This window comes from Grammomys surdaster, unplaced genomic scaffold (assembly GCF_004785775.1).
Source record: "Grammomys surdaster isolate TR1022 unplaced genomic scaffold, NIH_TR_1.0 126660, whole genome shotgun sequence".
NCBI lineage: Eukaryota > Metazoa > Chordata > Mammalia > Rodentia > Muridae > Grammomys > Grammomys surdaster.
The window spans coordinates 291,870-306,522 of record NW_021621449.1 but is presented as its reverse complement, the minus strand read 5'-3'; the positions used below and the strand labels follow the sequence as shown (position 1 = coordinate 306,522).

Below are 14,653 nucleotides of genomic sequence, written 5' to 3'. Positions count from 1 at the left end.
GGGTTCTGTAATTTCACTTTTCCTTTTTAACATACTGTTCTCAGGCTACAGAGATAGCTCAGGCTGTAAAGTACTTTATGGCCTGAGTGTGATCCTCAGAACCCATGTTTTTTGTTTTGTTTTTAAAGTAAAAGCCAGATGTGGTGATGCATGCTTGTAATGCCAGTGCTGGGAAGGTGAAGACAGGTCCCTGGGACTCACCAGCTAGCTAGCCAGACTATTTATTTGGCTATTTCCAGACTAGTGAGAGACCTTGTCTCAAAATGATGATGGTGGTGGTAGTGTCAGTGGTGGTGTCGGTGGTGGTGATAGGTAGATATATATAGCTTGTGAGGAACAGCTCAAATTGTTCTTAGATCTCTACCTGTACATAGAGAAAGGAGACTGTCCGGGTATTCTTTTTCTTTTGGAAACTATTTAAATGAATAATATTTTCATTACAGTTAGTTTGTTTTAACTTTTTTCCTACCGTCTGTCCTTGTTTGGTAGATATAGACTCTTGTAAATATGTGTTTTTCCTTTGAGAACTGTTTCAATTGGAGATCTTCTACTTATTTGTTTGTTTTCTTTTTCTGGGAAGGTTTTTGTTGTTGTTATTTTTTGAAATCATGTGATTGCTCTGAATCTCTTGCTTGATCTTTCTGTTTGGGCTATTTTGTAAAAATAATTTTCTACCTACTTGTGGTAAGCTTTTGTTTGTGAATATATCTTTAGTTTTGGTTCTATCCCTGACCCTCCCCACCCCACCCCATCCCCTTTTTTTTGAGTGCCTTGAATGCTTTCCTCAGCTCATCCTACTTAATGCTAGAATCACTGGTATGTACCACCCAAGCAAGGGCTCTGTGTCTTATCTCATTTGGCCTATTTCCTTAAGTCAGAGCTTCTTCATGCTTCTGAAACCTAACAAATTGTGTTTATACCCTAGATTGACATCCTCTGCTCCCTCCAGTCACTCCCAGGCCCCCCACCCCCTGCAAAATAAAAGAAAGCAGTTTTGGATAGCAGGGTCAGTGAATTCATTGAGAATCTCATTAGCTTTGCAACATCTACCACCACCACCACCACCACCACCACCATATTCCTCTCCTGTGCTGCCCCCCTTTTTTATATAAACTTAAGGTTCAATGCTAGTAACTACACTAGTGTTAGTTCTTCAATGAGTTTTGTTCTGTTGGCTTCTCCTTTGATGACCACCCCCCACCCCCAAGAAAAAAATGTTGGCATTTGATGCTGAAGAAAATTTTCATTTGATCTGCATCTGACTTGACTTTCTCCTTGATCCCTTTCTCAGCTTAACTGCTGCAGTAGTGCTCGGCCCTACATGAGATACTTTAAAAGTTCAGCCCTTTCAGTTAGTTGCCTTCACATTGATCTCAGCTATTTCAGTTAAACATACACCACCACTACCACCACTTTTAAATTTATTACAATGCCTAGAGTATTGTTTTACCCTGGATATTGTAAGTCATTTAGTAAAAAAATAGTGTGTAGTTTTTTAAAAATAGAAATAGTGGGGTTTTTTTGTTTTTTGTTTTTTTTTTTTGGTTTTTTGAGACAGGGTTTCTCTGTGTAGCCCTGGCTGTCCTGGAACTCACTCTGTAGACCAGGCTGGCCTCAAACTCAGAAATCCGCCTGCCTCTACCTCCCAAGTGCTGGGATTGAAGGCGTGTGCCACCACTGCCTGGCTGTGTTTTTTTTTTTGTTGTTGTTGTTGTCGTTCCAACTGTTTTATATTTCTGTCACATTTTATTATTAACTTAAAGCTTTCTGTAAGCAAAGTTTTAGATGCAGTGTAGGTGCTCCCCCAACAAAGAGGGGTACAGAGAAATGACTTAGGCCCTAACATAAATCTGTGGTCCAAATTTAGAGATTTAAGTGGAGGGTTCTTAGTGACTAGAACATATAAATGAGTATACATCTGTTTTGAGAAAGTGATATCTTGAGCCGGGCAGTGGTGGCGCACGTCTTTAATCCCAGCACTTGGGAGGCAGAGGCAGGTGGAATTCTGAGTTCAAGGCCAGCCTGTCCTACAGAGTGAGTTCCAGGACAGCCAGGACTACACAGAGAAACCCTGTCTCGAAAAACCCAAGGGAGGGGGGAGGGGTATGTTTTTAAGTAGTTCTTTTCCAGTTGCAGTAAAATGAGTATAAATAAAAATAAGCTATAGCAAAAAAGGTCTGATAGAAGAACAAAACCAGACTATATTTACTATTTTTAACGGAGAATTAAAAAAAAATACAGACTCTGGTAGGATTTCAAAATAATTCTTGGATGATTCTATGAGATATAAAGGACATTGCATCTTATTCCCTTGATTATCATATATTTTACCTATTGAGAAAAATTTAAACTTTTTTCCTATGGGATAGACCCAGTTTTATTTTAGGGATCATGCATGGGAAGGTTATAAGGAAATCTGCACTAGCATTTCAATCTAGTTTTAGCCACAAAACAATTCAAGGAGTGATTTTTCTATTGTATCTTTGTATGCATTTTTTTTTAAAGTTTCAAGAATCATTTTGCCTCTTAATGGTTGTTTACCCCACTCCCTAGGCCTCTTCTGATATTATCAAGAAGACTAAAATAGGGGCCTAGGGGCTCTAGAGATGTCTTAGTGGTTAAGAACACTTTGTGCTCTTTTAAAGAGCCTGGGTTGGGTTTCTAGCACTCACATGGCAGTTCAGATATTTGTAATTCTATGAGATCTGATGACCTTTTTCTCGTCTCCATGAGCACTATATACATGTGTATGCACATACACTGAGGCACAAACACTCATAAAATAGAATGAATAATATACCTAAGCAAATATTTCTGTCATTTAAAATTGCTATTATATAATCTACTCCATCAGAGAATATTCCAGACTCAAATAATTATGATTTATTTTAAATTGCTGATGGGTTCACTAAAATTTTCTGTATTTAGTAATTGGAATTTGTACTTTAGTAGTTTCACACTGCTGCTGTATTACCTGTCTGAAATTAATTTTTATCACAGTACCTAAACATAAGTACCTAAGTTAGTGGTACTTATTTTTTAAAGATGTAATGGTTGCTCAGGCAGTGTGGTACACAGTGATAAGGAGGGAGGACTCTAGTATTGACCTAAATTTTTTTAATCAAAGGATTCCAGGCATGTCAGCCATATTTTGATATGTAGAATTATCATGTGGGGTCTTAATTTAGAAGATTTCAGATATTACCAAATATAGAATACCATAGAAATAAAAATAAAGAGGACTTGAGGAGTAAATATTTTTTGAGATATGGGCTATGAATTTGTAAACATTCAGTTTTAATTAATAAAAGACATTTTTACTGCTTCAGTTGTGAATTGGTCTGGAAGAGCTCTGGGGTTAGTAAGAGGTCCCCAAAAGGATGTGGTTGATATGAAAACAAACAAAAAACAGAGAGATGTCTAGCTAGAGAATATAAAAAATGAATTTTAAAAGTGTTTTAAATTGAATTTGTTTTGTAGTGGGAAGAGGGAGACCTGTGTGCTGGGAAACTCATGTCCCATGACACACATGTGGAAGCCATAGGACAACTTGTGGGAGTCAGTTCTCCTTCCATTGTGTGGGTCTGAAGAATTGCACTCAGGTTACCAGGTTTACCACTGAGCCTTCTTGCTGCTCCCACCTTTTTTACTTACTGGGTTGTTTTTGTTTTGTTTTGTTTTCGAGACAGAGTTTCTCCGTGTATTCCGGGCTGCCTCAAACTCAAAAATCCGCCTGCCTTTGCCTCCTAAGTGCTGGGATTAAAGGTGTGTGCCACCACTGCCCGGCCTTTACTTACTATTTTTAATGAAATATTTTTTTAAAAATTATTTTTGAGATTATAATATAGTTACATTATTTGCCCTTCCCACTTCTCCCTCCAAACCCCCTCATATACCTCCTTGCTCTTTTAAATTCATAGCCTTTTTTCATTTAAATGCATGTTTGTATGCGTATGTAAACATAAACACACACACACAAACACACACACACACCCCTAAATATAACCTATCCAGTCTATATAATGTTACTTATATATGTATTTTTAGGGCTGACCATTTTTATTAGATAACCAATTGGTGTGCTCTTTCCTGACAAACATTTCTCCTACTTTTAGGTATTTCTTAGTTACTTGTAGTTCTTTTCTAGTGTTGACACCTTGTGGAATTTTTAAACAAAATTATTTATTATTTATTATAATTATTTATTATTATTTATACGGGTACACTGTAGCTGCCTTCAGACACATGCCAGAAGATCCAATTACAGATGGTTGTGAGCCATCATGTGTTTGCTGGGAATTGAACTCAGAACCTCTGGAAGGGCAGTCAGTGCTCTTAACTGCTGAGCCATCTTTCCAGCCCCTTTGTGGACTTTCTAAATGAAATAATTTCTTTAGAATAATGAACTGAAGTTGGGTACACTGAACTATCAGTCAAAAAATTAGAGTAGCTGATGGACTGGAGTTAACAAGCACTTTTTCCTATATGAGTGTTGGGAACCAAACTTGGGACCTCTGAAAGAGAGCAGTATTCATTCTTACCTACTGATCCATTTCTCTTCAATCCTAGTTTGCTGTTTTTTCCCTTCTCTCTTCCCTTTCCCTCCCCTCTCCCCTCCTCCACCCTTTTTTTGAGACAGGGTCTCATTAGTAGCCTAGGCTGGTCTCAAATTCACAATCCTTTCTCAGACTCCCACAGTTCTAGGATTCCAGGCAGGTACTACCACTGCTGATCTTATGTGATCTTATTCTTAAAGACATATTTGAGATTAACTGTCAGCTTACAAGTATATTCAATTTGTTTGATTTTGTTTCTCCAGTCCCTTTCAGAATTGTTTGATATGGTGATATAGGGGAAAGAGAGGTCTCTTCAGTTGTCCTGGGCCACCAGAACTTTGGATAGCCTAGTTTCCTCTGGAATTATCAGTGTTGAGGACAGAGTTCCCCTGAGTTTTTAAAGAACCTTGACTCAGGTTCAACTAGGACTCTTAGCTTTGATGCAGAAAAGAATTCCAAGCCTAGATGATATAAGGAGAATTGAAGAGTTTATTGTTATTTCTTTAAAATTGTGTGTGTGTGCATGCACATATACCACTGCATGCATGTAGAGGTCAGAGAACAAATTTTGTGGTGTTGGTTCTACCTTTATGGTTCTAGGGAATGAGCTCTGGCTTATATGGCAAGTGTCTTAACCACTCACCCTTAAAGATATTTTAATGAAGACAGCATAAGTGTCCAGAGGAAAATAAAAGACGACGTTCTACTGAGAGCATAGCATGGGTGTGGGTAGAGAGTCACAGAAAGTAAGACATATCCAAATAGAGATATGGACTTCTTAAGAGAGAGTAACAATTAATTGTCTCAGCATTAGCCCTGTATACCAGTTTGGGAGCTTGAAAGTTAACATCTCAGAGAGTTGCTAGAAAACCTTAGTGGTGTTTGTTTTCCCTTGGGAAGTTAGATTATAGGATGGCTCTGGAAATGCCTTGGGCCCAATTATAATCTGATTAAGTAAAACCAGAACCTACTAGGGTTGCACAAAGAGTTTAGTACACATTCCCTTCCCTATAAATGGGGTTTCTGGTGAGATTCCTAGAAACTTCCAGGCTTAAAGCTGGAAAGCAAGTGACAGGGGCCTTAGGCAGTTGTTAATTGTTCTGAAATACTTCTCTACTGGCAGGAGACTGGATTTCTGGGTAAGAATCTGCAATTTCTTAGCTCCCAAGATTTTTCCTGTATTTGTACTTGTTTCAGAGCCGGAGACATTTTCTTTCTAGTGTCCCATTTGTTTGGAGAGAGGGCAGGGCATCGTCATTGGATCTTCTCCTGCAAAGGGATATTTTATATTCTGGTGTCCCTTTCATTTTACATGTATGGATTTGCAGGTGCTTGGCTGGGTTATAGGTCTGGCTAGGACCTTCCTGATGCCTTCCTATTTATTATTTTTTCTTGGTGGGCATTCCCAGAGTGGCACAGAGTTCACAGCAGCAGTTAGCCATTCAGCCTTTAATTTCTGTGGTCCATTGGGTTCTTTTATCCTATCTCTTTTATTAATGATTCTCAGACTCCTATGTGCCTGTTTGTTAGCCTTCAGGACCCTGTTTTTGCCTTTTAAAGTTTCTATAATATCTGTTGCAGAAAAATACTTGTCTAGGAAGGCCTTTCCTTCTGGTGACTCAAGGCTAGCAGTAGTGTACTTTTTAAGGGTCTCAGAAAACAATCCAGGAAAGAGGACAGAAGCAGTCTGAATAGAGCTAGGGATTAGGAATTAGGGAAGATAGGGTGCATGAAGAGTCTCTGGGAACTGGGAGGTGAGTTGGAGGATCTTTATAAGAAAAACCAAAGGTAAGAGAAGTTATCCCTGCCCTTTCCCACAGAAACAAGTTACAGAATGAGAATGAATGATAAAATCAGAAGCTGAAGAAAGTACATCCTTAGAATTATAACCAGGGACATGCAGGGCATACAGGTAAAATGCAGATAAGCTTATTGCATAAGAGTCATAGCTAGGACTGATTACTATCTCTGAGTCAACAAACTTAAGTAAGCTTAGAAGCTTGTCCACAGAAACATAGGATATATGGGATTTCAACAAATTGCAGCTTAAACTAACTTCATTATCCAGTGTCATAAATCATTTGCAAAACTAATGGTAGCAGTCAAAACGTTTGGCAAGTTAGATCCCTGATACTCTAGGTAAAAGTGACAGTAAACTGAGATTCTCAAGTTTGTTTTGTTGTTTTTGTTTGTGTTAGAGATAGTCTCACTATATGTAGCTCATGCTACCTTGGAATTTGTATGTCTGTAACCCAGGCTAGTTCCTTCCTTCCTTCCTTCCTTCCTTCCTTCCTTCCTTCCTTCCTTCCTTTCTTTCTTTCTTTCTTTCTTTCTTTCTTTCTTTCTCTCTTTCTTTCAAGGTTTTTCGAGACAGCGTTTCTCTGTGTAGCCCTGGCTGTCCTGGAACTCACTCTGTAGACCAGGCTGGCCTCGAACTCAGAAATCCACCTGTCTCTCCCTCTCAAGTGCTGGGATTAAACGCATGTGCCACCACTGCCCGGCTCCAGGCTAGTTTCAAACTCATGATATTTCTTCCTCAGCCTTCAAGTCCTGTTATTACAAAGCATGAGCCACCATGTTTAGTAATAAAGTATATTTTAAATCAGGTGCAGTTGCATACACCTGTAGTCCTGCTACTTGGGTGGCTGAGACAGGAGAATCACTTGTGTTCAAGACTAGTCTGAGTAACATAGCCACACTCCCATCTCTCTTTGCTTCTTTTTTCTCAGTGAGCTTTTTATATTTTTGTTTTTATTTTAGACAAGGTCTCGATATTTGATCAGACTGGCCTTGAACTCTGTACTCCTATTGTAACCTCCCCATTATTTTTTTTAAGAGTTAAAGAGACTGAAATTGCAATACTGATGTTGTGGCTGTACAATGAAAAATCTAAAATGAAATGAAAATGCACTGAAATCAAATACTAAATGAGTAGTACTACCATCTTCCTCAGTCATCTAGCTTCAGTTACTTAGACTTTGACTAATTTCCGGAAAGTTCATACAAGAATACAGTAATTGTGTCATCATGAATAATGAACCCTGGAGGACAGGCGAGGTGACTTGGTGGATAAAAGTGCACAGCCTTTGATTGGAGAGCTAAAATAAAATACAAAAAGATGTGAAAGAGAACTTGGTTTATTTTTTTTAAACATTACTTTAAAAAATTATTACTTTCATTGTTTTGGATATGTGTGTTAGAGGTGAGTGGAAAACTTGTCCAAGCCAGTTTTCTCCGTCTATCATTTGGGTCCTGGGAATCTGTAACATGTTATCAGTTACGTAGTGTTGAGTGCTTTTTACCTAACTAAGCCATGTCCCCAGCCCAGTGAAATAATGTTTTTGCCAGTCTTCTAGTAAGAGAGCAAGAAAGATTCTGACAAGGAAGAAGTCCAAAGAGGATGTGGAAAAACTTGCTTGCTTATGAAGGGGACTGTTGTGTTAAACTGATTATTATGACTCATTCAAATGTATAGGATTGCTTCTGTATGAGAAAAGATGAATCTCTCTTCTAGGAATTGGGTTCCTTGGAAGTGATGGCCAGAAAACTCTCTTAATAAATTCTTTTTTTTTTTTTGGTTTTTCGAGACAGGGTTTCTCTGTATAGCCCTGGCTGTCCTGGAACTCACTCTGTAGACCAGGCTGGCCTTGAACTCAGAAATCCGCCTGCCTCTGCCTCCCAAGTGCTGGGATTAAAGGCGTGCGCCACCACTGCCCGGCTAATAAATTCTTTAGTTTGATCATATTCCCCCCTATCACCTCAGGCCATTTTCTCTTAGGTATGTTTTTTGGTTTTTGGTTTTTTTGGTGAGTTAGCATAGGTCATACTATATAGTCCAGGCTAATCCTCCTACCAACTCAATCTTGTAAGTGTTAAGTACCATCATGCCCAGTTTAGCTTTGTTTAAGTGTATGTATGTATGTATGTGTGTATGTGTGTATGTGCGTATGTGCGTATGTGCGTATGTGCGTATGTGCGTGTGTGCATGTGTGCATGTGTGTATGTGTGTATGTGCGTATGTGCGTATGTGCATGTGTGCATGTGTGCATGTGTGCATGTGTGCATGTGTGCATGAGTGTGTTTAGGCCAGAGGACTTCTTTCATCTTTCAGGAGTTAATTTCCTCCTTTCACCATGTAGGTACTAGGGGTTGAAGTCAGGACATCCGTTTTATGGGCAAATGCCTTTAGCTGCTGAGTCATCTCTCTGGCCATTAGCCTTGTTTTTGATATTGTGGGAAGGAATGATGACTAGACTTTTTCCCTTTCTTGAACTTCCCCATCGATACTTTTTGAGTCTGACTGCTTATCCCTGTAGAGTTTTGTTGTTGTTGTTGTGCTGTTCTGTTTTGGTTTGGAAGTAGTTTTGTTTGTTTTGTGTTTTGGAGGGAAACAAACTCTTCTGACCTGAAAAAAAATCTCAATCCTGAGTGCTAAGATTATAGGCATACCATCACCATGCCTAGCTTGGCCTGTTTTTTTGTTCTTTATGAGTAACCACCCACCCACCTCATGGATATTTCAGACTTACTTGCATTTTCATTTATGGTCACCTCACCCCTATATCTGGAGTAGACGTTCTGGCACAATGCCTTTTGTATCCTTACCTTTCTTAAGCCCTATTAATAATGATAGTTTTAAAAAATAATAAGCAAGAATGTGTTGTAGTTACAAGAAAATTAGTACAGATTGTGATATCTGAGAATAAGGAGCTATGAGAAAGCAATGAAAAATGAGAAACAGTAAAGATAAGTCCCACAGGCACACACGTATGTATTTCTACATATGATGAAGGTTGAGAGGAGTTTATTTCAGACAAGGGGGGGAGAAATTTTTCCTAAAACATAAACACTTGAAAATTTTATTAAAAAAACACAATTGATGATGTACATCTGTACATCTGTAATCCCAGCATTTGGGAAACTGAGGTAGGGCTGCAATTTCAAAGTCATCTGGGGATATATATCAGACCCTCTCAGATTATTTTAAGCAGATTAATGACACTGATAAGCAGGATATGGTTTTACACTCACCAAATTAACATAGTTGATGTGTTGTAGATAACTACCACATGTGCTCTTGAGCATGTGTAGCAGTGGTAACCTTTAGACATAAGGGAATTTCTAGACTGCTTAGGCTGCTCTAATGAAACTTAGATGGCATTAATTTATAAATAATAGAAAAGATTTCATAGTTTAGGTAACTGGGAAGTTCTAGGTCAACTTGCCATGTCTGGTCAGTACTTACTGTGCCTCAGAGAACTTGTATCTTGTTCTTGTTGCATCCTCACATGGTGGAACAGATTAATTTCTTCCCTGAAGTCCTTATCCCTGTCCCCTCTTATGAAATCACTACTTAAAGAGTCTACCTCCTAATATCTTTGAGACTTACAATTTTAATGTGAATCATTTAGACCATAGCAAAAGCACAGAAGAGCAGAAAAGAAATTGCTTTAGTTATCAAGGTATCATTTTTTAAAAGTGGTATTGTATATATCACTAATAGAGTCTATGATGTAGTGCAAGATCTAATAGCTATGATTTCCAAGTAGTGATTAATTACTACTTGGCATTTTGTGATATCTATAATTTGTTATTTGGTTAAGTTCAACAGTGATAGAATTCGCAGGTAATGCAGAATACTGTTAGATGTTTACATTCATAATTAAGAAATAGTAAGTCTTAATTCAAAGTTAATGAAAATTAATATCTATTTGTGCAAGTCCATAAATCTTTAAAAATATTTAGATTTATTTTATGTATGTAAATGAGAGTATACATGCCTGGTGCTAGAGCAGGTTGGAAGAATGTGTGTTAGATTCCCTGGTTTCGGAATTATGGATGGTTATATATATATACTATTATACTGGTGCTGGGAACTGAACCTGGGACCTCTGCAAGACCAACAGCTACTCTTTTTGTTTTGTTTTGTTTGTTTTTTGAGACAGGGTTTCTCTGGCTGTTCTGGAACTCACTCTGTAGACCAGGCTGGCCTTGAACTCAGAAATTCAGAAATCCACCTGCCTCTGCCTCCCAAGTGCTGGGATTAAAGGCGTGTGCCACCACTGCCCGGCTGACACTTTTTTTTTTTGTTTGTTTTTTTTGAGACAGAGTTTCTCTGTATCTCTCTGGCTGTCCTGAAACTCACTCTGTAGACCAGGCTGGCCTCGAACTCAGAAATCCGCCTGCCTCTCCAACAGCTACTCTTAACTGATGAGCCATCTGTCCAGTCCTGTAAGTTTGTAAATGAAGAAGTTTGAATACTATGAGAAAGTGTCCAAGCTTGGCTTGGTGGCACATGCTTTTAATTGTAGCTCTCAGGAAGCAGAAGCAAGTATATCTCTGAGTTCAAGGTCAGACTGGACTAGATAGTTAGTTCCAGATCAGCCAGGGCTATGTAGAGAGATTCTGTCTAAACAAAACAAAAACTCCAGTGTTCTGTTAAATAGTTATATATACATATATATACAAGCCTAAAAAGATAAACAGCACAACCTTATTCGTGGTATTGGAGAAGCAAGAAATGAGTAAGTGCCTAAAGATTCCTTAGTAGGTAATATATAAATTGTGATATGTTCAATTTTTTTTCAGAGTGTAAAACCCAATGGTTCTTTTATACCTAAATTTAGGATAGTGTTCATTCAAGGATAAGGAGTAGGAACTAGGGTCCACTCTAGTTACACAAAATACTTTATTTTTATTTTTTATTTTTTTTAGATTTTCTTTTTTTTAAGATTTATTTATTTTTTATATATGTGAGTACACTGTCACTGTCTTCAGACACACCAGAAGAGTGCATCGGATCCCATTATAGATGGTTGTGAGCCACCATATGGTTGCTGGGAATTGAACTCAGGACCTCTGGAAGAACAGCCAGTGCTCTTAACAACTGAGCCATCTCTCCAGCCCCACAAAATACTTTAAATTCGGTATATAATATTAAAATCACTTAGGTTTGCTAAAATATTGTAATATTAAACCACTTTTAGTTTGCTGGGAATACTACTTTAAAGTATCTATATTGAGAGTGACTAAAGATAGTTTCCATCTTAATAAACAGAACAATCAAGACATTGTGTATATGGACTTCGTTAAACTATAAAACCAAATTGGGTCCTTTTCCCCTTCTTTATCTCAGATAGGAAGTAATTAGCTCCTGTAAAGGCACCAAGAACTTAACACATGATGAAAGCATACTTACTAGACTGCTTGATTATGATAACAGTTTTGTTAGATTATACAGCATATTCATAGAAAGTTCAATTTAGTGCAAAGATAGAACTATATTTATTATTTAACCTTTTTTGTTGTTTTTTTCAAGACATTTTTTCTGAATAGCCTTGATTTATTAAGTCTTTGCCTTCAAAGACCTATAACTATTTTGTGACATTAATTGCCTGTTTCTAACAATTACTGACTTATTTTGGAAGTGACAAGTTAACTGTATCTTACAGAATGAGATTCTATTTTAGGCATTGAAAAATGATAAGTAATTTCAAGCATTACTTTATAATTCCATTTCCTTAAATATGTAGTAGTCTGTTCTCAACCTCTTAAGGCATGCAAATGACTATTAGTGTTTCTGTTTCATTTTAATGCTATTTATCATTAATGTACAATTAGCACATTTTATTAGACAAGTTTTGAATTTAGTCTTACTGCCTCATTGAGGCTATCTGAGTGCTGAGATTGCAACCATGTGCCATTATTTAGCATCCTAATATAGCTGTGTGACTTGTGTTTTATCATTTTAAATCACATTGTTTTGTTTGTCTTTTACCTTTTAGGATCGAAAGTTAACAAAATCTGAAAGGCAGAGATTCAAAGAAGAGGCTGAAATGTTAAAGGGTCTTCAACATCCCAACATTGTTCGATTCTATGATTCCTGGGAATCAACAGTAAAAGGGAAAAAATGCATTGTTTTAGTGACTGAACTAATGACATCTGGAACACTTAAGACGTAAGTCAATCAATATTTTCCAGATAATCTCTTGTTTTAGATCTACTTTTGTTTAGCCTACTATGACAGAAATATTTAAACCTTTATGATACAATGTGTTTTTCCTACCCACAAAATCCTCTTGTATATAAAATAATATGATGGTTATTTATCGATAACTATTGGAATGAGTTTGTTGCTGAATAAACCTAGTTAATTTTAAGTCACTTTGATTGGCATTTCTAAAATTGAGCAGTTTAGGGATTAGAAATCAATGTCAAGGTTGCCCTCTAGTGGTTAAAATGAGATTAACAGGTAGTTGTGAACCACTGTACATGGATGCCGAAAGCTGAACTCAGGTCCTCTGCAAGCACTTTTAACTGCTAGGTCATCTCTCCATCTTTCTCTTAATGAGGATGAGGATGAAGATGAAGATGATGGATGACGGATTATATTTATTCAGACTCCTTATTATTCATATACTTGCTTCTTCTACTAGACTTTACTTTGTAGCACAGTGTCTGAAACTTGATAAATACTTGAGTGGTTTAAAGAAAGTTGTGTGACTCTCTACATCTTTAAATTCTTGTCACTGATACCAATACCTAGTTGCTTGTCAGCAGTCTGTCAGGCCTATGTAAGAGCACATTACAATGGTTTTGCTTGTGTCTTGCTGATTTATTTGTTTGTATGTTTTTAAAGTCATGATTATGAAGCTAGAGCAAAAGCTCAGTTGTTAAGAGCACTTGTTGCTTTTGCAGAGGACCCATGTCTGATTCCCAGCACTCACATGATAGTTCACAAATATCTATAATTCCAGTTCCAGGGGATCTGACACCTTGTGACTTCTGTGGACATCAAGTTTGCATGTAGTGTATACACATGGATACACAGGCAAAAACATTAATGAACCTACTAAAAGTTTTCATGATTTTTTTTAATTCACGTGTAAATGTGTATATCTGTGAGTATATGCCATATGTATTGGAGTCTTTGCAGGGGGGAAGAGGGTGACAGATTCCTTAGAGCTGAAGTTATAGGCTGTAGTGGGCTGTCTATTATGGGTGCTAGGAGCTAAGATTACACAGAGAAGTCCTGTCTTCAAAAACTCTAAACAAAGAAACAAATAAATGTAAAATGTAATGAAAATGTTAAAAAATACAATAAAGTAAGAGCTGGGCATTATGATGCACACCTTTAATGCCAGCACCATAGGAGACACAGAGTCTTATTATATAGCCTTGGCTGACCTGGAACTTGCTATGGAACCCCAAATGGGCCTAGAATTAAGCAGTACTTGTGCTTCTACCTCCAGAGTGCTAGAATTACAGATACTACACTATGAAGTGTAGTTTACTTGTTTAGGAGGAAGAGGAAGAGGAAGAAGAGAAGGAGGAAGAGGAGGAAGAGGAATAGGAATAGGGAGAAGAGGAGGAGGAAAGGATGAAGAAGAAAAAGAGAAGAAGAAACAACAACTATATTAGAGTGTAACTTAATTGATTCTTACTTAGCATGCACAAAATACAAAATCCTGAGTTTATTTAACCATACCACATAAACTGGGTGTGTTGGTATATAGCTGAACTCCCAGTTCTTCAGAGGTTCATCTTCAGGTACTTAGCAAGTTTGAGACCTGTACAGGCTACATGAGACATTATCTCAAACAAATGAAAGCTATATTGAAAGTCTGGTGTGATGTCCACATGTAATCCAAGCACTTGGGAGATGTAGGCAGAATGAGGAGTTCAAGGCCAGGCCCAGCTACATAGTAAGTTAAAGGCTAACAAAATGAGACCTGTTCAAACAAGACAAAACTATAGAGAAACATTTTGGGTACTGGAAAAGGGTTGCATGTGAACTGGCTATTCTCTACCTGTAAACTGCAATGTGAAATACAAGTTGTTTTAGTGTATATCCAAACTTCAGTGGGAAAGGGTAATCCTCAATAAAAAAAGAGAAGAGAAGTCACTGTTACATCAGATATGGTTCTTGAGGAAGTGGGTACTAGTTTCGTATTCACAAAGTGACTGCTAATAGAGAGAAGGATTAGAATATAACCCATGTTAAAAAATGTAATTGTCCATAAAAGGGTAAATAAAGTTGGCACTCCAATAAAACTACAAAAAGCTTTGGCCCTTTGGATGAATGTAGAGTCTCTGAA

At 37.5% G+C, this 14,653-nt stretch overlaps 1 protein-coding gene across 6 annotated transcripts in view; it reads left to right on the top strand.

Annotated features, from left to right (window-relative positions):
- Positions 1–14,653, top strand: part of Wnk1 (WNK lysine deficient protein kinase 1) — a 131,744-nt gene that overhangs the window by 22,763 nt on the left and 94,328 nt on the right. For all 6 annotated transcript variants that reach the window (XM_028761044.1, XM_028761045.1, XM_028761040.1 and 3 more), the window contains exon 2: positions 12,341–12,513. In XM_028761044.1, the coding sequence (XP_028616877.1) occupies positions 12,341–12,513 (173 nt within the window). The remainder of the gene's footprint in view (positions 1–12,340; positions 12,514–14,653) is intronic.